Source organism: Schistocerca nitens, chromosome 1, assembly GCF_023898315.1.
Source record: "Schistocerca nitens isolate TAMUIC-IGC-003100 chromosome 1, iqSchNite1.1, whole genome shotgun sequence".
Taxonomy (NCBI): domain Eukaryota; kingdom Metazoa; phylum Arthropoda; class Insecta; order Orthoptera; family Acrididae; genus Schistocerca; species Schistocerca nitens.
Window position 1 is genome coordinate 793,193,489 of NC_064614.1, and position 23,381 is coordinate 793,216,869.

The 23,381-nt window shown below is 36.9% G+C and overlaps 1 protein-coding gene across 2 annotated transcripts in view; it reads left to right on the plus strand.

Moving 5' to 3' along the window:
• The window catches only part of LOC126262331 (histone-lysine N-trimethyltransferase SMYD5), a 78,832-nt gene extending 57,186 nt beyond the window's left edge, over positions 1 to 21,646 (plus strand). For both annotated transcript variants that reach the window (XM_049958890.1, XM_049958899.1), the window contains exons 8-10: positions 1,197 to 1,374; positions 15,924 to 16,146; positions 21,207 to 21,646. In XM_049958890.1, coding sequence (XP_049814847.1) covers positions 1,197 to 1,374; positions 15,924 to 16,146; positions 21,207 to 21,384 — 579 coding nt within the window. In that variant the 3' untranslated portion in view covers positions 21,385 to 21,646. The remainder of the gene's footprint in view (positions 1 to 1,196; positions 1,375 to 15,923; positions 16,147 to 21,206) is intronic.
• Positions 21,647 to 23,381: the final 1,735 nt, after the last annotated feature.

Consider the following 23,381-nt stretch of genomic DNA (forward strand, 5'->3'; position numbering starts at 1 on the left):
AAGTGAACCGATGTGTTACTGACTTGCTCAGTTTGTGAAGTTCATTCTCTTGAATAAATCACCTAATTTTTCTGAAACTGTAATCATTTGTTTGTCTGTACTTGTACATCACACCTACTGATTTCCATCCTGTTTGGATAATTCTTCATGGTGCGTCTTTTTTCCCATTAGAGTGTACAAAACTTCACTCATTTCTTACACAGCTACATTCCGTATGATTGTTGTTGTCAAAATTATATTAGTTAATGGGCCTACATCACTGGGCACTCCCCATTGTTGTGGATTCATTCCATTAGAAAAACATGAAAACTAGTCTAACGGCTGGAAAATGTGGAAAAACATTTTATATATAAGTTTGTTGAATGCAAATTTGTGTTTCCAAGCCTCAAACAGCTAACATTCACCTTTGAAGTAGTTAGGTTGTGCTATAGGCAATCAGTAAATTAATAACAGAAAAGATAGTCTAGACAGAAACGAGGGGTATGAGTAAAAATGTGGAGGGAAAGGGTTAGGGAACTATTTTTACAGATCTGTAAGCTGGAAACTAGAAATTTATTTGTTACTACTTGTTGGGATTGCTTTACTACTTGTTGAGGTTGCTTTATTAGCCAATGAGTAATTGGGTATTCCTCTGCAGCCTCAAATAATATTCAGATGCACTTTTGATTATTTTATTTTTAAATCTAAAAGTCCAGAAGAGAATAACAACAATATGGAAAGGATAGATTGTTACTCCCCACAAAGAAGAGGCATCAAGTCACAGACAGGCACAATGAAAAAGAATGCAGCTGGGCCTTAGCACCTGGAGGCAGTTGCTGTGTGTGTGTGTGTGTGTGTGTGTGTGTGTGTGTGTGTGTGTCTTTCTGAAGAATGACTTGCCTGAAAGCTGAAATATTTCTAGCATTCTTTTCCATTGTGCCTATCTGCAACTCAATGCCTCCTCTGTATGGTGACTAGCGGCCAGAACTTTCCGTATTGTACATGTGTGTAAAACTTGATTCAATGTTTAAAATGGAAAATCCATGAGAAAACCTCTTTCTCCTTCAAAGTACATGGTAATGTATGCAGTCATTATGAAGAATATTAATTTAACTAAATAACAGTTGTTCCTTTCCTTGTATGTTTCATATTTACACAGATGTCATTAAGAACAAAAATTAAATACTGAAATCAGTTCGTCTTTTCATGCACCACAGTGGTTTACACCAGAAGGCTTTCGATCATTGTTTGCACTTGTGGGGACAAATAGCCAGGGAGTTGGTACAAGTCCTCTTACTGAATGGGTTAAGAATACTGGCATGCTGGATATTTCTGAAGAAGAAAGGGACAACCTTGATACTTTCATTGATGAACTCTATACAAATCTTGATGATGGTAAGCATTTTTAATTTTAATCATTTTAGAACCCAGCTCAGTATTATAATCGGGTAATTTCTTTCAAGATTCCTTATTAAGATATTGCTTAGTGCCATAATTATTGATGCTCTATAATTTCACTTCTCTAGTATACCTTTTGATTGTTGTGGTAGTGAAGTGATCCTTTCAGCACTTGGTTTTTATTGCCTGCACTACATCAAATTTATTAGCCTGCAGCACTTCAAATTTATTAGTGCTGTGTTTTATTGGCAATGGGAGATCCCAAATATGCTTGTGTTTACAGGCCTGCTCATATAAGAAGGCAAAACTATGATACTATGCTGTGCCAGGATAGGTGAGAAACATTAAGGCTTTGAAAACAACAACAAACTGCCAGATTTAACATTACACATTAACTTGAGGTAGTAAAAAATCTTATAGACCATGTAAGTTTTTGTAATATCAATTATAATTATAATGAATTTTTGCAATGATGCCTATGGGCACAAACACACTTTTCTATTCCTTAGAACCACTTGCAAAAGATGTTACTCTCCCCTTTCTTAAGGATGCATTCACTAGGGCAGTTGAAAAAATCACATTCTCATATTCTCTGCTGTGTTTACAATGAGGATTTGTGTGCTAGGCCACACCATCCAAGCCAACCAGCAAATAATGTTGCCTGTATTGTCGATGAGGCAGGGAATGACCATATCTTTTGCTGTGGGTGTTGCAAACCCAAAATCTTTTATGTTAGTTTTTTTTCTTTTCTTTCTCTTCATCAAGGAGCATGCAAGATACAGTAGAGTCATCACTCCCACTCATTTCTTCTCTGTCGCACAGAACTGTAGCAGAAGATGAAAAAGAACATGATGTTTCAAACTGTGCATTGAGAAAATATGACATATGGACTTTCTTGTGGCACTATTGATGTTTCTAAATAACTGCTGTTCTCTCAAAGTGTGAGTTGAATGGAGTGCACTAGTCGACACTTACATTCAGATAACCCCATTCAAAACAGTGATGCAGGTTGCTACATTTTTATACAATATAAATGGTGCTATTATATGTTTCTTTTGTTCTTAAGACAACAAGAAGCCACGGAATGCAAGGTCAAGTAACTAGAGTGAATGAACCAGCACTCTCACATTTTCCATTCACAAAATATTGACAGTTCATTGGTATGTGATGTGGTGTGTTGTCACAACACAAAATGAAATGACTTATACTTGATTTCAGTTACTTTAAATTCCAAGAAAGAATTACAATAGGCGTACTGGGTTTCACAAAGCATTCAGTGTTTACTAAGCATTTACTGTCAAGAGGAAGCGATGACCAGTCTTAATGAAGAATAAAGTGAGCTTTCATTGAAGCAGCAACAAAAAAATGTATTGCCATTTGTTTTCGGTTTCATAGTTGTATTATTACATCTTGCCACCAGTCATTGTATCCTGTATTTCCTTACTGTATGCCCCATTCGATTTTTCAAGCATGAATCAACAGCAATCCACTTGCACAGCTCCCTTACTCTGTCGGTGAATGCAATATCCACAGGCACATTACTTTATAATATATAAATTGTCATGTAAAATGGTGCTGCAATTGATTCAAGAATTGATCTATTCAGTTCCTACAAATGTGACATAAATTTTCTTTCGGTACTAGTACTTTTGGTATGGTGGGGGAAGCTTGAGGAAAGTGGAGAGTTTCAAGTACCTAGGCATACAGGAAGATGGAAAAAACGACAGAGAAATTAACAAGCAGGGGAGAAAAGCAAGCATTTCAGAGAGCATCAGAAGCCTGATATGGAGCAAGGATGTACCTCAAATCAGTAAAAAGGATATATACCAGTCATACTATGTCCAGATCCTGACATATGCATCAGAAACTTGGGTTATAAAAGGAAGAGATAAAAGCAAAGTACAGGCTAGTGAGATGAAATTCTTGAGAAACAGTATTGGAGTGACAAAGATACACAGGTTAAGAAATGATAGGATCAGAGAGTTAATGAAGGTGGAACCATTACAGGAGGGGGGAGAGAAATCAAGGCTGAGATGGTATGGACACATTAAGAGAATGGAGGAGAAGAGGGTACCAAGGAGGATACACAAGATGAAACTGGAAGGAAAGAGACCAAGAGGAAGACCGAGAGACAAATGGCTGATACGAGTAGAGGAATGCGTCCAGAAGAAAGGCAAAGACTGGACCAAGGTGAAGATGGAGAGATGGTGGCAAGACAGAAGACGATGGAGAGGCCTATGTTCCATACAGACCTGGCCAGAGGCTGGAAACTGTCAAAGATGTGTATATACACGTACTTTTCTTGTATCACTGACAAAGTGTGAATTATTTTTGAGAGAGAGATTCTAAGACTAATTTCTGACAGTCAAAATGAAGGGGCTACTGTCTGCAAAAGACCATCAAAGAGATTAATAGTGTTATGTCTGCAGACCTTTCTTATAATTACTAAAAATTGTGGTGCAAAATCACATTATGGTAATTATATCTTCAAACTGGCTGATTTCCAAGGTTCATTTTCTTATTTCTGTTTTTGGCACTGGATTATTAGAAATCAATGCAGTATATGGCTGAAATGAATGTCCACTCCGCTCTTGTAAAGATTTCTGTTCTAATAAATAGACTTCTGTGCAAATCTTAAGGACAGAAGTAACATTCACATGATGCCAAGTAGCAGAATAAAGGTGTCATTTCTGTTAATCTGATTGCATACCTGTTTCAGTTGTCTACTGTACTAAACTGTAGTAACTCAGTCTATGCATGGCCCAAGTCTATGCATGGCTAAAGTTAGTTTTGTCCTTACATTTTGCACATCGGTGTAATTTGTGTGAGCCTTTCCTTGTTTCTTTCCAGTGGAAGAATGTTATAATTAATGTATTCAGGGAATACCTGGTGCTTATCTGGTAAAATATGGGAAAGATGGACAAATTTTAACTCAGTTGTAACCTTTTGGCCTTCTTATATGAAAGGAACAGTTAAGTTACTAAAAGGTCAGACTGGAAAGACAAGCACGGCCTGAGAGATATGGATATTCTGTGAGAACATTACAATGAAGTAGTTTCTACTGCACAAGGAAGGAGTGAGAACACGTAATTGGAGTTGTAATTACTCCTCCTTAGTTTTCAGTCAGTAATCGTGCTAATAACAGTTTTGAAAAGGCAAGCCTAAATTCGTTGAATTTGTCAGATGTTTTCAGTTCAGTGGTACAGCCAGAAGTGTTCTCTGCCTTGGAAGACCAACTGTTTAAAGTAAGAGAGGATGTTACAGCTGTAAAGGCGATCAAAAAACTGGTGCCAGGACATGATTCAAACTAATTGCTTTCTCTGTTGTTATTAATGTAACAAAACAGAAAGGAGAAATCCAGACTTACTCTTTCTATCTCTATTTTTAATTACAAGGTTTGACTGAATAGTAATGTCTCCACCTTCGTAACTCTTCAAAGTTGGCATCATTGGTATGTGGCAGGTACTGGCTTGTTCCGTAGCCTCTTCTCTACAGCTCCAGTTGGCAGGAAGCCTTAGCATTGAACAGTTGTGTTGTTTCAGTGTAAAGTATGGAACCCTGCGCAGGCGGGCAGTCAATGCGATTTAAGCAACATGCAGTCATTGAATTCTTGACAGCATAAGGTGTCACCCGAAAGGAGACTCATCAGAGAATGAAAGCAGTTTATGGTGATTGTGTTGATGTGAGTACTGTGCATCATTGGGCAAGTAAGTTTCAAGATTTTGAGGCAGGAACATCAGACCTGAATGACAAACAAACAGTTTGAGGTCCTGTGACAGCAGCCACTGAGTTCCACAAGCAAAACGTTGACAGATTGGTTCAGGACGATTGTCGTATCACTCAGAGAGAAATTTCAAGCACAATTGGCATTTCACAAGAATGTGTGGATCACATTATTGCTTTGCTTGGCTATCAGAAGATCTATGCACAATGGGTACTCCAGATGCTGATTCCTGAAATGAAAGTGCACAGACTTGAAATTTGCCAGGAACTTTTCTCGCATTCAATTGTAACAGCAGATGAAACGCGGGCATACCATTACGACCCAGAGACAAAACGTCAGTCTATGGAATATCAACACAAACACTCAACCCAGAAAAAGAAATCCAAGACGCAGCCCTAAAAAAATCATGGCCCCAGTGTTCTGGGGCGCAGGTGGTGTTACCTATGTTGATTTCCTTGATCGTGGAATGACAATAAATTCAGAGTGTGACATCACAACATTGCAAACTGTGAAACAATGGCTAACAAGGGTCCAAAAGGAAAAGGGAAATATTTTCCTGCAGCATGACAATGCCAAACCATACACTTCACGTGCCACCGCAGCAGAACTTAAGAGACTGAATCTCACCACTGTATGGCATCCTCCATACAGTCCAGATTTAGTACCATCTGACTTCCATCCGTTCCCGATAATGAAAGACAATCTGCGGGGACATCATTATGCTTCTGATTAAGATGTTGAGAGAACTGTGAGACTGTGGTTGCGGAAACAGAGTGTCGACTTCTTCCATGATAGCTTCAGAAAACTTGTTCATCGTTGGCAGAAACATATCCAATTGTCTGGTGATTATGTGGAAAAGTAAATATTGGTAATTGAAGATCACATTCTAAGGATTATTTCTGCATTTGATTTATTAAAATATTCCCACCCAAACACAATTAATGAAGGTGGAGAAATTACTTTTCATTCAACCCTTGTACAAAATAAAATAGAAAAGCAATAAAAGCAATATGGTCTTTCACAAAATGGTGAATTAATGTGTTTGTGAATAAATATTTCGCAATTTATAACTAGACCTGTGACTATTGTTGTAAATGTTACCATTATATTAACTTTACTGTAAAGGAAGCAGCAGAATGCAGGTTTTCAACATAAATTTGTAACAGAACAGATAATATAGTCAGAAAAAGATATTTAAGAGAAAAACGATAATTGGTTGCACCTTTTCCCATGTTTTTATGGGATTTTATATGAGAATATATGACTTGCCTTTCATTTTTTAAATTTGTTATCATTTTCTAATTATTGAAAATACACAATTACAAGTGTGGTGAATCACCAGCAGTGGAAAGTATGAAAATTTATTTTTGAAGACAAAGGGAAAGATAAGAAATGGGCTGAAAAAATGTATTATTGTATGAGAAAAAGAAAAGATTTTGAAATTATTGATCAAGATATGTGTTGCACACACAAACCTATCTTCTCTTGTTCTCTATCCTCCCCTTTATCCCATTGAAAGGACATTAAGGGGCTCCGGAAAGGCTCAAAATCACGAAAAATTCAATTTTTATTTTTTTGCGTTTTCTGAATCTGCAGACTATTACCTTTTAATAGATATATAATTTATTCAATTCCGAAGACTACAACTATTTTTAAATTTTTTTTGAAATGTGTTCTACATGGGCGTGACCCACTGTGGCGCTGTTAAACTGCTGTCAAATGGTGTTATTTTTAACGTCCGTGTTCATCAGGTACATTTTAGTGATGTGAGATAAAGTATGTGTTGTGGCTAACCTGTGATGGTTCAATATATATCGCTGGTGTGATTGTCGATTGTTTCATGTTTATTTACTCTGTCGTTATCTCGAAAATATTCGTAATTAATTCTGTTTCTTGAGTCTCTGTTTTATTGAAGTATAATAATGAGTAAAAGTAAAGTTATTAGAAATCCTCTGAAGGCTTTTAAGAAAAGGAGAAATGTTGGAAAGCCAAAGGTATGTGTTATTACTGTAAACAATAAAGACGATAACCAAGTGAGTGAACCTAACCTCTCAAGTACACCTGCGCATAGCAGTCAAAGTGGGAAAGAAAATACTTCACAGAAGAAGCTTGGTTCAATGAGTGAAAACTATGAATGTTTTATGGGCGAATTGGATGTGAATGAAATATTTGATATGTCGGTTCTCAAAGGAATTTTTTCAAACTGTGTAAGATGTATTCATTGTAGTGAAGTTGGTCTGGAACTCTCCATAATAAAGCACGTAGGACTTGCTAGTGAAATACAACTGAAATGTGATAAGTGTTCATACATGACCACCTTTTGGAACAGTGTTGCAGTAACTGCAACTGAAGAAAGTGGTAGCAAAATCTACGAACACAACATTAGATTTGTTTATTCCTTGCGTTCAGTTGGTAAGGGTGCTACTGCAGGTGCAATTTTCTGTGGCATCATGAATCTTCCAAATCCCCCAACCAAGTTTACGACCTATAATAAATTAATAGGGTCTAAAGTAGAAGATGTCTGTATAGAATCTATGAAGAACGCTGTGGAAGAGGCAGTAATGGAAAATAATGGTAACAGAGATTTGACTGCAGCGTTCGATGGTACCTGGCATAAACGGGGACACACATCTCTTCATGGTGTAGTATCTGGCACCAGTATGTATACAGGGAAAGTTTTAGATGTAGCAGTAATATCAAAGTATTGTAGATGTCCACAAAAATATAAAGGTACACATGAAAATAATTGCAAAGCTAACTATAGTGGCAGTAGTGGAGGAATGGAAGTGGCTGGTGTTGCCAGTATATTCCAGCGTTCTGAGGCGTGTGATAAAGTGCGATATGTTAATTACCTTGTTGACGGTGATTCTAAAAGTTTCAAACATGTTCAAGGACTGAAGCCCTATGGTGATGATGTTGTAGTGCAGAAATTTGAGTGTATTGGACACGTACAGAAGCGAATGGGAACAAGACTTCGGCGACTGAAAGCTTCGTACAAAAAACAAAAACTCAGTGATGGTAAAGGGTTGGATGGGAAGGGAAGGTTAACTGACAGTGTAATTGACAAAATACAGAACTATTATGGAATGGCTATTAGGCAAAATACACAAAGTGTCGACGAAATGAAGAAGGCTGTTTGGGCTCTTTTTTTTCATACTTCTTCAACCGATGAAAATCCCCACCATAGCTTGTGTCCCAAAGAAGAAGACAGTTGGTGTAAACATAACAAAGGATTGCTAACTGGTGAAGTGTACACTCATAAGCATAGTCTGCCTCATGCAATAATGGAGGTGATAAAACCTATTTTCAGAGACTTAGCAGCACCTGAACTGTTGAAAAAGTGTATTCACGGAAAAACTCAAAACCCCAATGAAAGTGTAAATAGTGTTATATGGTCGAGAATCCCCAAGACTGTATTTGTTGGAATAGAAACACTTCACTTTGGTGTGTATGATGCTGTTGCGACTTTCAATGATGGCAACATTGTAAGGTGCAAGGTATTTAGAAATATGGGAATGAAGATAGGTTCTAACATGGTACGAGCGATGCTTGCTTTAGACAAGGAATGCCTTCGGGCTGCAGACAGGGCTGTAAAGAGTCTAGAAATACAAGCAAGAGTAAACAGGAGGAGGAACAAGAGGAAGCTGGAGGAGGAGTTTGCAGAGGATGAAGATAATCCATCCTATGGACCTGGAATGCACTAAAAAGTTAATCCAATCTTTGTCGCTCGATTCCCAAAACTTATATTTTCTCATACTAATTACATGTTTTCTAAGGATCTTCCAAACATATTTGTTTCAAACTTTCAGTAAATGTTACACAGTACCTTCTGCATAATTTAACACAGCCTTTTTCCAAAAAACTGTATATTTTTGAATATATAAATAAAAAATTGCAAAAAAAGTTGTGAATTTTCATTACAATTGAAAAAAAATCATCTTTAATAACTGAACTAAAATTTTGTAAAATTCCTGTGTTAAGTTGTAGACCATATTCCAATAAATAATCTGTAAAAAGTTCAACTTCCTACCTCAAATACTTTGTGAGGAAAGATGTAATTTATAAGCGTTATTTTAACATTGCAAGTATAGGGCGTTCCGGAGCCCCTTAAAAAAACCTGAAACCTACGTGTCCAACCTTTATTTTATAATTAATTTGTTTGTGTTGCCACTGTGTTCTAATTATTTGTTCCTTTAGTGGTTGGTAAGCTGATCATCTTCTATCGTAAATATTGTTCATATTGTGACATAGTAAACGTTCATATTTTGACATAGTAAACACAATCAAGTCCATGTCTGAAAGGGTCATCAGTGATTTACAACACTTAACACTGAAAGTACATGTATTATAAGTACCAACATACAAACAGAACTGAGACTTTTACGGATTTAATTTGCCAAGCATAAAGTTGTGTACAGCTCTGGGACAGCATATTTATGTGGACGTTCACTTATATTGCTAGTTTTACTGCTCATTGTTGGGTACAAAATACTGGGATACTCTCTTGCTTTGGCTGACTGATACTGGTTATTTCAACTAATGATTTTTTCAGCTGTAATTTCTTGGATGATTTTTTAAATCGGTCCTGCCTTTGAGCTACCACTAGGCCTTGATGAAGAGCCCAATCTCATGGGTATCAGAGATGATACTGACCCTTGCTGGATGTTAATGTTTCATGTCATTTTTGAAAGTCACATATTTCTCACTTTTGCATTAATTTCCTTACTTGTTGCCATCAGTAAAACAAAACTGTCAGTTATGAAAAGACACTCATAATACAAATACTTTAAACAGTCCAGTGCACAACAATCCATCTTTCTGCTGTTCAGCTGGAATTTTTTTATTGCAGCAATGACTAAAACGTCATCCATGCTGCTGTGTTCTGCCAAAAGATCCCTTGTTAGGCAGTCAGTGTTCTTGAGTTTGTATCGAATTTTGTATACCGCTGTGACATACTCCCGAATCCTCAGTGCCCTTCTCACCAGTTGATCCAATAGGTCGTTAGGGATCATCAAACCAGCGTAGAGTGTGATGAATGGTTTGCCAAATAAGCATGGTCGGAACTTGTTGATGGCCTAAACAACTGCAAAGAACTCTTTCTTATTTTGTGGAGTAAGTCATCTGGGACTTCATGAGTACTCTGGAAGCATAAGCAATCATCTTTTCAGCACCTTCCTGAATTTGTACTAGAACTGCCAGCATCAGTGTGGAGTTCTGTCTTGGGATTCTTGTCATACAATGCTAGGACTGGAGAAGTTTTTACTACCTCCTTAAGGATGAAGAAAGATCTTTGTTGCACCTTGCTCCAGGAAAATGTCATGATTTCCTGCAACAGTTCTCACAGGGGCTGTACCTTGGCACAGAGTCCTTTTTGAATCACCAGTAGTACGAGCACATATGAGAAAACTTCCCACATCACAAATGTGTCAAGTAATCAGAAAATCAGTGATTGCTCTTACTTTCTCTGAATCGGAACTGACGCCATCATCATTTACTAGATTCCTCGCAATTTTTATTTCTTTGGTGACAAAGAGGTACTTCTTGGGTTCAGGTGCAAGCTTGTAGTCTGACCACAGTTCACATGGTTGTCAAATGGCTTAGATGTTCTTTAGTTACCTTCAAAAAATGGCACTGTCATCCAAATAGCAAATTTATATAATCTATTTAAGGTGTCAAAGCAAGTTTTTCATCATACTGTCTAAGATGTTTGGAGCATTACATAGTCCAAACAGCCTAACATGGAAATCGTAGAGCCCGTTAGGTGTTATGAAGTAGTCTCTTCCTGGTCACCCTGGATTTGCCAGCAGCGTGTGTGCAGGTCCACAGCTGTTATATACTTCATTCCTTTTAAGAAGTCTGGGATGTCCTCAATACGTGATAATGATTAGACATCTAGACACATTTTTTGTGATTTTATTTAGTCATCAATAGTTGATACAGAAATGCCACGTGCTGTCCTCCTCCTTCACAAGGACTACAGGAGAGGACAGAGCACACTCTGAAGATTCAGTGATGACCTGCAGCATTTTCTCCACTTCTTCCAAAATTATGTGCTATTCAGTCAGACTACCTCTTCTCCAATCTGGATTTGAAAGTATCCAAAAATTAGTGCAGAATGGCTAATACTTGACAAAATTGTTCCTTGGTTGGGTGAGATCCTACTGGCAATCAACAAAAGCTTCATAGTTTAACTGATACCCAAATCTCCAGATTTCAGACACTCAGGTCAGTACCAAACGGTGCACGTCAATACAGTATGAACCAAAGCTCTGATTTAGTTCATACTATGTACTGTCATCCTACAGAATGTGTGTAAATGTTAATTAAAAGTAACACCATAACTACGGAGCACGTGGAAAGCGTATCTGTGAGGATGTATTGTATATAACGTCTGTGGGGAAGTTGGTAGAACATTAGATCACTGTACCAAAAGTCCTGGGTTCAAACCCAAATAATGACAACTTTTTCTCGCTGCATTGTGCATGAAAGTGTTACATGGGACATCATGTTTATGACATATAAAAGAGCTGTTTGGAATTTACAGGAATGTCCTCTTGGCTATCTGCTTTTGCTTTCTTTGAAAATAGTAAACCTGTAGATTACATTTGTAGTTTTACAGAATATACAGTCAGAACAGAAAAATAAAGAAACAATTGCATCATGTGTGCGGAAGTGTGCTGCAATTGTTTCTTTATTCTACTGTTCTGATTTTTTATGTTTATTCTGTGAAACTACAAATGCACTAACTGCTTCATCACGAGTAGTGTCTGTTCTGTCTCACATGTCCGACAGAACACCTCACCTATCTACACAAGTGTTCTCTACAGGTTTGCTACTTTCAACTAACAAAGCGAAAGCAGACTGCCAAAAGAACAGTGATGTACACTCCAAACAGGTCTTTTAACTCTGAAAAGTCATTTTACACGACAGGAAAATGTTGGTAACTGTTTCACATGTCAACAGTTAAAAAAAATTTCATTAGTAAGATTAAAACACTGGACTTTACGTACAACAACGTACATGCTCTACCAACTCACTCACACTGACATCTACAATACAAACACTCACGGATAAGATTTTCCTGTCCTCCATAGTTCTGGTGTTACTTTTAATTACTGTTTATGCATGTTCTACTAGACGGCAGGACATAGCATGAACTAAATCGGTGTTTTGATTGACACACTATCGACATAAAACATTCCGTACTGATCCGAGTGTCTGACATCTAGAGGTTTAGGTGTGACTCTAGATTGACGACTAGAACTCATCTCATTGGTGACAGTATGATAACAGTGTCTTCAGTGGCAGACAAATGCCCAGAGCACTCTTCATTGTGAGTGTCTTTAATGGAATAACTTCGTCAATATGGAGCTCTCTGATTTTCTCCTGTCTATGACCACTTATGATACCTTAAAAGAAGTTCCAACTGAGAGTAACATTTTGGCTACATTTTAGTAAAATGACAAATTTCAAGGGCTGTGTATTGCTACTAATAGTTATTGTTGCAATACATTTTTCTATCAACTGGACATATTTCCCCATTTGCAACCTTCAGCACAGTCACTTTCATTCCATGGAACATAATCTTGCGTACAGTGGAATGTCGTTTAACCAAATTTCAAGGGACCAAAAAATAGCCAGTGTGGTTTAATGAAGTCTGAACTAATGAGGTTTTTTTGACTATACAACTGTTGAGTTCTTTCTTCTCTTGTTATGTGTACCAACAAATGAGAGTGCTCTATTTTCAAGACCTCTAAGAAAAAATAAAAATAACTACACAGTATATGTACAACAGGCATCATTGTACCCAATGAATTAATGCTACAAATAATACAACAAATGATAAATCTTAAGACACGCCTTAATGCAATGTTCTTTAACATACTAAATAAAGTTTTAATTAGAACATGTTTTAGTTCATAACAATTCTTATCTATTACAAGTTTTCCTTCCATACTCACACAAATGCAACTCACACACACAAATGACTGGAGTCTCAAGCAACTGTAGCCACACTATAGTCGCCTGAGACTGCAGTTATGTATGTGTGAGGTGTGTGTGTGTGTGTGTGTGTGTGTGTGTGTTTTTGACAAAGGCATTACAGGCCTAAAGCTCTATTTGTGACAGTCTTTTTGTTGTGCCTACCTGCGACTCAGCATCTCCACTATATGGTGAGCAGCAACTGTCCTTTTCATAAATTGTTACATTCCATCCTGGATTTTCCATTGTTTGAAAAAGTTGGTATTGTTTATCATACGATTTTAAGTTGTCAGGATGTTAACAAAAAGGTCAATGTGGGTTTTTACCCAACTGAATCATCACTTACCAACTGTTCTTGCAAAATGCATTAACTGTTGTCATTAATAATGGTCTGCTTATATCACTTCTGAGGGGCATATTTATACATATGCTTAACATTATCTTTACAGGTATCCTGGTCAGTTAGCCTGAAAGATACTATTGTGGAAAAAGCAATTATTTTCCCAATAATAATGATTTGCTATTGTTTATCTCACTTGGTTTTTCTATGATATTTGATAAAGATCCTACATTTCATATTAAGGACTATTTTCTGTGGAAGTTTAGTGAAGAAAGAGTACCCATTACATAATATTCAGCAGTAGGATACTTCGTAAAGATCATAGCTCATCTTGCAGACATCTCTTCAAAGATTCTGGAATTCTTACCACTTCTAGCAGGCACTTTCAATATATTACTGATTCATTCTGCTTCCCTGACGATTCTCCTTCACAGTATGTCTATAAAAGATGGACTGATGGATGAATGAATGGCTACTGTCATTGCCACATTGCTATTGTTCAGGTAATTTATCAGAGGGATAGATGACAAAGCATTAAGTTTTGAACTTTCTGGACAGCCTTTAATTCTTGTCCCATGATGCCAGTATGTACCTGTGAATTTAATTAATACTGATATGATTATAATAGAGGGAAACATTCCACGTAGGAAAAATATATCTAAAAACAAAGGTGATGTGACTTACCAAATGGAAGTGCTGGCAGGTCGACAGGCACACAAACACAAACATACACACAAAATTCTAGCTTTCGCAACCAACGGTTGCTTCGTCAGGAAAGAGGGAAGGAGAGGGAAAGATGAAAGGATGTGGGTTTTAAGGGAGAGGTGCAACTTGACATTTTCCATGTTAAAAAATCATTGCCAAAAGTTAAAGAAATGCTGATGTCGCAGTCACTGTAGCAGCAGTAATTTTCAGTCCAGAAACCGGTTTCATACAGCTCTCCCATGCTGGTACATCCTGTGCAAGTTTTGTCATGTCTGCATAACTACTGCCATTTTAACATGCTTCCACTCTTGGTGTCCTACTGAAGTTTTTCCCCATACACTTAACTTTATTTACCAAATGGATTCTTTCTTGATGCCTCAGGATGTGTCTGTCAGCCTTTCTCCTCTCAAACAACGGAAACTCCAGGTTGGAATATCAACAGTATTAGGGAAAGGATAAATTGCTGCTCATCATAAAGATGACCAGTTGAGTTGCAGACTGGCACAACAAAAAGCTTTATAGCTTTAGGCAAAAGGCTTCTTCAGTAAAGAAAACATACACACACATTTACACAAGGAAGCACACCTCAGGCACTCGTGACCGCTACCGCCAGCAGCTCTGACTGGTGGCCAACTGTCATGAGCCTGATGAAACTGACAGGTGCAGCATGGGGAGGTGGTGTGTGTGTGTGTGTGTGTGTGTGTGTGTGTGTGTGTGTGTGTGTGTGCGCGTGTGTGTGTGCGCGCGCGCACCTACAAATGTAATCTTCATCATTCTTTTATGTCTCATCTCAAAAACTTCTGTTATCTTCTTGCCTGGACTATCATCTGTGTTTCACTTCCTTAAAAGGCTACACACCAGACCAACATGTTAAGAAAAACCTTCCTGATATTTAATTTATATTTGATATTAACAATTTTCTCTTTTTGAGAAATGCTTTTCTTGCTAATTCCAGTTTGTGTTTTATATTATCTCTACTTTGGCCATCATCAGTTATTTTGCTGCCTGATGATGGCTGAAATAGGGTGGTCTACATGGCATCATTAATGAAGCTTTTAAAAGATACTTTACTGTCTTCATAGCTACCTTGATTCATTCCACACCTCCTTCGAGATGGGATATACAAAATGTGATGATCATATGAATGGATAAACTAGTATAAAGTGTGGTTTCAATTCTCTATTATGTTGTACCCCTGTAGTACAGTGATTTCCTGGATTATCTAGTTCAGATGGAAATGACTGTTTCCACTAGAGAACAATAATCAGTTCATCAGGGTAAATTACCCTTGCAAACATATTGTTCATTAATGTCATGAGTTCTGAGTGTCTTTAATAACCATAAAGGCCATATGCTTGTGGATGATGATGAAATCTAATATAAGGAACAGCAGAGCAGAGCTGTATGTTAGAAACAGATAAAACTTGTCATTCTGAATATATGAAACTAAGACTAAATACTTAGTAAAAGAGACTGAAGCCCTGGATGTAAAGGTTAATTGACTCCTTTATCACATGAGTGTCATTTCCTGCTGAGTGATTAAGTGTAATGTTTTGTCTTAATGTTTTCCTCAGGTTCCTACAAGTTATTTACTAACACAGAAGAGCAGATTAAATAGTAATAAACAATTTTTCCTTCTGCCATTCCTGTTCTTTAACAGAGGAAAGCAGCAGAATGACAACACATTGTCTAGCATAAACTTATGCAAGCAGGAAAATGTTGCTACCACAGTATGACATCATTATAAATCTACTTGCTTTTAGTGTATTGTGGCTGTAATATTCTGTATAATTGCAGAATGTGGTGGTTTTCTAAACAATGAAGGATCTGCACTTTATACTCTCCAGAGTGCTTGTAATCATAGCTGCACACCTAATGCACAACCAACATTCCCATACAGCAATTTTGAATTGGCAATGTGTGCCCTGGAAGATATTGCTCCAGGTGAAGAAATATGTGTTAGTTATTTGGAAGAATGTGTGCTGGACAGGAGCAGGCACACCAGACATCGTATTCTCAGGTAAATTAACATGTTTTCTATGTGGTAACAGAGATTGTGATAACAAAAAGAGCTTCATCCCAGAGTCAACTGCTATACTCTTAATAGTTTGTTTTTATGGTATGACTTTGTGTGATAAAACTTAACTTTGTCTCATTTAGGACCAAGCACAATCAATAAACGATGATTGGTGTAGTATTTTTCTATGAAGACATAGTATTTCACATCTGGTTTTACTTGTATAATTTTCTGTACCCCAATGGTTCAGTGGTGCCAATGAGGATATGTAGCTGAATGAAATGCCATGACTGATTAACACACATTTTATTATAATATCGATGAATGACTTGGTGATTGCTGTTGTTGTCACCAGTAGACTCGATCAACATGCAAGTGTTACAGAGGTGCTTTGTGAACTCGAGTGGGTACTCCTGGAGGGGAAAACTATGTTCTTTTCATGGAACGCTATTGAGAAAATTTAGAGAACTGGCATTTGAAGCAGACTGCAGAATGATTCTCCTGCCATCAATGTACATTTCACATAAGGACCACAAAGATAAGAAAAACTGGAACAGGAAAGAAAATGACTGATTAGTGGTACAAGATTCCCTCCACCGCCCACAATACAGCTGCTTTCAGAGCATGCAAGCAGACGTAGAATGTCTTTGACAAGGCCCAACTGATTCCTTCCTCTACCCTCATCAAAAATGAACTCACTCTTGATATGTTGAAACAACTAAAATATAATCTTTTCTTAAGATATTCTGTGATCTCACGTCAAATAATGGTTCTGTGCTAGTGTTAATTTCTGAAACCTTGCACATACAGTCCAGAAAAAAAAGCGAGGGCAAAAAGTTTGGATGATTTTATTAACACCCACTACTTTATAAACTGTGGCAGAATTCTGATAGATGAAAAAATTGTTTCACGTCAGGCTACCATACTCATAAACAAAATAAATGCCCAACAGCAGGAAAGTTGTGCCTATTGGGCAGTGCAGAATTACTGTTTTGTTTGAGTCAATGAAGTTTGCAGTAGGATGAGAATTGTCAGTCGTGCTTGAAAAATTTCACTTGCCATTATTTTTGCCTCACCAATGTTATGTGAACAGCTGTATTTCATTCTTGTCTACCGGCAAGTATTAATGCCCATAAGAAAATCACACTATAACAGAAATTGAAGTGTAGTAAATGAACAGTAAGTCATTCAATTTTGTGTGTTACATTTACGACTTACCTATTCAGTTGAAGAAAGAGTTTAAGAAATACTACAACAAAGGAAGATTTTATTTGGGTGAATATTGAGATTATAGCACGTAGTTAGGGTCTGAAAAAACATAAAACTTAAGTCAGCTTCATTCTCAGCACATGCAACAGAATTAACGTAAGACTTCTAGCATATGTAATTAAACTAGCAACTGAAGGGAAATAGTGTGTTCTTTTAGTGACCAGAAAATAGCCTCTGGTACAGTCTTTTGATTTATATTAATTTAGAAGCACCATCTGAAGTTAAATTAGTTTATAGTATGAAGTAAGTAAGTTGGAAAGAATTCATGAACTAGAGCAATTGGAAGGTAGACTTCTGGCTGAGGAACACAATGAGATTGGCAAAGAATAACATAATTAGAACTGTAATTATAAAATATAGTAGCAACAAACTAAGTTATTTACTTAAAACACCACTGCGGCATAATTATTATATCAGAACTAGTTAGCACCCACTGCTGCGCTCACATTAACTGTATGGCCTGCAGAGATTTTTTTTGTTTTTATTTAATCAAATTTTTATGTTGTTCCACTAATTGCAACACCTTCTAAGCTTTTCATTGTAATAAAGACCATATAAGCATGGACTTTTCTGAATGTATTTCTGACCAAAAAGCGATTATGGCTGCTGAAGTCCAAAGTTTTTGTTAGTAATGCTTTATGCATTCTTGTGGAGATATTTCCATAGCAACTTTCATTACCTATTTCTTTGTATCTAACTGAGAAGTGAAATACCAATGTTCATAAATTTAGTTTCAAATTCTTTTTAATGTAACAAAATATTTTCTTAATAGGTTTCCTTTCCTATGGCACTCCCTTATGGGTTGATTCCAGAAACAATGAAATAAACACTCTTTTTTTTTAATTTCTAATCAAGAAGTCAAATGCCAATTGCCATAGATGTAACCTTAAAAACCTTCAGTAGTTCTTTAGTAATTATTTATTTTCAAAGAAACTTTCACCCACTATTTTACCTCCCTAGTGGTTGAATTTCCAAAAATGCTGAAACACTTTCGCCAAATGGGCAACCAAATCCAAGTTTTCATAGTTCTAGCTTCAAAATTTTCATAGTAGCAATGTACTTTAAAAAAGCCTTTCACCCCAATTTCACCCCCCTTATGAGTGGAATTTTCAGACAGTCCCTTCTTAAACAATGCCTACAGTATAAGATCCACACACTCTCCAAACTTCCAAGTTTCTATACTTAGCAGTTTGCGCTGGGTGACCGTAGGTTGAATTTCCACAAACAGTGAAACACGTATTTCATCATCTCTAACAGAGAAACCAAACACTGTTTTCAAAGATTGAGTTTTAAAATGCCTCCGCAATGAAATATTTTCATAAAACATTTCACTCCCCTTAGGGGTTGAATTTCTAACAACTGTTAAATGTATGTTTTATTTCTAACAGGGAGCAAAAATACAAATTTTCAGAGATTCTGCTTAAAAATGTTTGTCCAATGAAATATTTCCATAAAAACTTTCCTCCCCATTTCACCCCCATAGGAGTTGAATTTCCAAAACCAGTGAAACATATTTTTTATTTCTAACTGAGAAGCCAAATTGAAATTTTCATAAATTTAGCTTTAAAAATGCTTTCATAATAAAATATTTTCATAAAAAATCTCATTCCCTATTTCACCCCCTTAGGGGTTCAATTCCAAAAACAATGAAACACGTATTTTTTTATTTTTAACCGAGCATTCAAATACCAATGTTCACTTATATACCTTTAAAAATATGTTAATAGTTCTTTAATAATTATATATATTTTAAAAAAAACCTTCACCTAATTTTTTTCTGACCAAGAAGATAAATACCACCAATTTTCATAGTTCTAGCTTCAAACCTGCCTCATAGTGAAATTTTTCCAAAAAAACCTTTCATCTCCTATTTAACCCCTTAGGGTTCTTAAATGACACATTATAAGATCCACACCTTCTCCAAATTTCAAGTTTCTCGCCTTAGCGATTTGGGCTGGGTGGCGATCAGTCAGTCAGGACATTGCCTTTTATATCTCGAGATTAATTCCTGCATGTTGCTACTAATAGCAGTTAATGAGTGATACAGAATTATCCATTGTGTTGCAAAATTTGTTGTTTTGTAAATGGTGATTAATATCTAAATATAAGAAGGAAGAGTTGCATATCAGCGGAGAAGAGTGTGACACTGAAACTGAGAACCAGCAACTTTAGCTAAAGAATTACAGCACTAGAACACTCAAAATATTATAAAAGATAATGAAAGGAGGAAACTCTCAAGAAAACTAAGATATTTAGAATTTATGTAGGCTATGGCTAGAGCAATGATATATTTATAGAAAACATTTTTATTTGCCAATCAACTGTATAAATTATATTAATTCAACTGGTTTTGGTGTTTTCAACCATCATCAACTAAAGGAACTGAAAAAACAGAAAAAACCATACTTCATATACACAGACAAGAACGAAAAAAATTAAAGTCCTACTTCTGAAAATCAACTGACAAAATGCAACGCTATCAGGTTTTGATAAACTCATACAAATTGCACTTGCACACCTGAACAGTTAACAGGCCTATGTAGCAACAACTGTCATATGATTGTGCTGCATTTACTTTTTGCCAATGCTGTATTTGGTGAATATAAGTATCCTCTGTGAAAAATATGCGTTTCTAAACCAACAGGTGGTATAATTTTGTAAGTAGGCCCTACTGCATATTACGATGATGTTCACAGATACAACTTTAATTGGACTTCAGTATTTGAAGTAACACTGTGGAAAAATAAAAAAAAATAGCCATTTTGTACCGGTGGACTTATCAGTGTAACTGAATAGCAAAATTGCGTGTGATAAGATGCATAATACATAGGTGCATGAGACAAAACATTTTATTTGTTAGAAAGTGGATTTTTTTTCTCTCCAAAGAATGCTCACAGGCTTCCATTCAGAATATAGGGACATAGATAAGGTATTCAGCTAACTCTGAAGAAAGCATACTGTCTTTGTGGGTTTCATCTATGACTGCCATTTATATGTGCAATAAAACCAATATTATGAAGGAAAACAACCACTCGTCATGTAGAGGAAGCATTGAGTAACAAGTCATAAGAATAATACAGTTTGATTATTAAAGTGAAATGAAACAGGAAATACATGCCAGGAGACTATATTCTATGATACTTGACAGTATGAAAATTTTAGTTTGTAGGTTGATTTATAAGAGCCTCTTGTGACAATTGTACCTCTTTAGTAGTTTTATTATCTACAGTAAGTTTTTGATATATTTGTGAGTCTGCATAATTGTACATGTTAGCTACATTGAAAAGAATGTAATGAATTTCCAGGAGTGATGAAATTGTATTGTTGGTAGCACTCCCATTAAAATCCTAGATTAATTTCACATAAATGGTGATGCCCTAGTACATAATTGCTAGGATGTGTACTTTAAGTGTATCATGGTTATTGGCAACTTCTTCAATCTTACTTTTCCGGTCCCTCAACTTTTATGCCATATCCAAAATACATTATTATTATTATACTAAAAACTGAGGATTCAAAGACGGTAAATAGTGAGTCCCTAAATGTCTTTTTTAGTAAGTATCATACAAAATATTTTAGTCATGTACTGGGGCAAATTTTAGAACCAATTATCTACATCTATTTTATGTGTTATTGATCACTGCTAAGGGGATTGAACAAAAAAATCTCTAAAAGTTTTTATTTATACCTGAATTGACAGCCCAAGATATTAATGTTGCAGGATATACCATCACTAAGCAATCTACATGCTAGTTCAGAATCTGAGATAAACAATAACTTCTCTTTTTATACAGGGAACATTATCTATTTATCTGCTATTGCAGTAAATGTGAGGCACAAGCTAATGATCCTGATCTTACAAGTGATGATGAAGAGGAGGAAGAAGAAGAAGAGGAAGAGGAAGAAGAGGAGGAGGAGGAGCAGGAGGAGGCAGCAGAGGAACGTATAAATTGTGAAAATGAGTCTGATTAATTTACTATTTTGTACAAGTTCATATCATAAAGAATGCATATATATATTTCATTGAAGAACATATATATTCATTAAAGTGTCACTCAGATACAAAGAATCTATGAAATACAATGTAGCGGTTATTGTATTGAAACTATTATTTTATACGTGTTAAAGTTAAACCTGAAATATTTGTATACATTTTATTGTAGCAACACATGAATTTACCTGAATGTAAACTATATCAGATTAAAATAAATAAATTATATATGTCTATATTAAATGCACAGTGTAACTGATTTATTTTTTAATCATTCTATACTGTCAAAATATCCACAGGTGTACTGCCGGTCTACAGTGTCCAACGGGCACAATATTTTGGTGATCATACATGTCGCCGTCATCAGGTGAACTGACGGACTGAGCTCCTGTGAACGTGCCGGCACGGAGATCCGTACACTATGGCTGCTCAGGGGGAACTGGGTTCGGTCACGGCGGCGGCCAATTTAAATACCCTCCGCCCACAGCGCGCTCACTCCGCCGTCCGCGCCCCGTGCCACGGTCGCGCGGTGGAACAGATTGTGACGGCGTCTGAGATGACGTCGGTGTGATGGCTCTGTCCACCGTGGTCATCACAACTATATATTTGCTCGATTCACTCTTGATTAACCCAATCGCTGGTTCCCAAGCCTTGCTAAGATTATAGCCACAGTCACGTTTATGAGGTCGTCATTGGTGTGAATTTCGATGGCCTCTCTAACAACGCTGTCCCAGTATCTCGACGTTTGTACCAGAATCCTCGTGCGTTCATACTCCATAGCGTGATTTTCCGACAAACAATGTTCAGCGACCGCCGACTTGCTCGGATACATCAGTCGAGTGTGCCTCTGGTGTTCACGGCATCGATCCTCGACGGTATGCATCGTCTGACCAATATACGACTTGCCACACTGACACAGAATCTGGTACACGCCGGCCTTCCTCAAACCGAGGTCATCTTTGGCGCTCCCCACCAGTGCACGAGTTTTATTCGGAGGACAAAACACAGTTCCGACCCGGTGTTTCTTCAAAATGCGGGCGATTTTCCCCGAGATATACTGTGTTTGAGAATGTCAGTTCCAGTGTTTCGTGTGTTGACAAGTGCCTTTAACTGATCCATTAATCGACATGTCCACAGAGTTAAATGAGCCATGACTGACCAAAATGGACCCCCCCCCCTCCCCCCCCCCCCCACAAGATGCTGAACTTGAAGAATAATGTAGAACGATCTTTGTGACAAAAACATCCTTAAAATGTGTGCATCACCATGTAACACAGTTTCAAAAGGCTTCTGCAAGAGTAAACGTTGCTTCGGAGTTACTGTTATCTCATGAAAGTACTTTTCCAAGTCCGTCAAAACACCAGAAATTTTATAGTAACAAAAATGGTCTTTTACAGTGATATTACAGCTTCTTTTATCTAACAACCATACATCTTATAGAAATGGATGTGTGTGTGTGTGTGTGTGGTGTGTGTGTGTGTGTGTGTGTGTGTGTGTGTGTGTGTGTGTGTGTGTGTGTGTGTGTGTGTGTGTGTTTTTCACACCACCACCTAAACCATTGGACCCATTTCAACCAAACTTGGTACAATGAAAGTGCTCCCAACAAATGTAAAGCAGCATGGGATATCATCAACCAACATAATTCACAAACCCATACACAATATGCAATGCTGGTCCGAGAAGAAGTAAATAATTACTTCCTAACCTCAGTGAGTGAGCTGAAAAACAAAATCAAGCAAAATGGCACTTGTGCACTAGATCTTGGTGCTCTGCCCCATAGGATGTATACTTTCCACTGGAATGTTGTCACCCCAGAGGATATTGTAAAAGCTGTGGCAAGGTTCACCAACTCCAAAAGTATGGACTGTTATTGGTTTTCTAACTATGTAATGAAAAAAATAATACACATTATCTGTCAACCTCTTTCTTTCATTTTTAATATGTGTTTAGAATCTGGAGTTTTCCCAGATGCACTCAA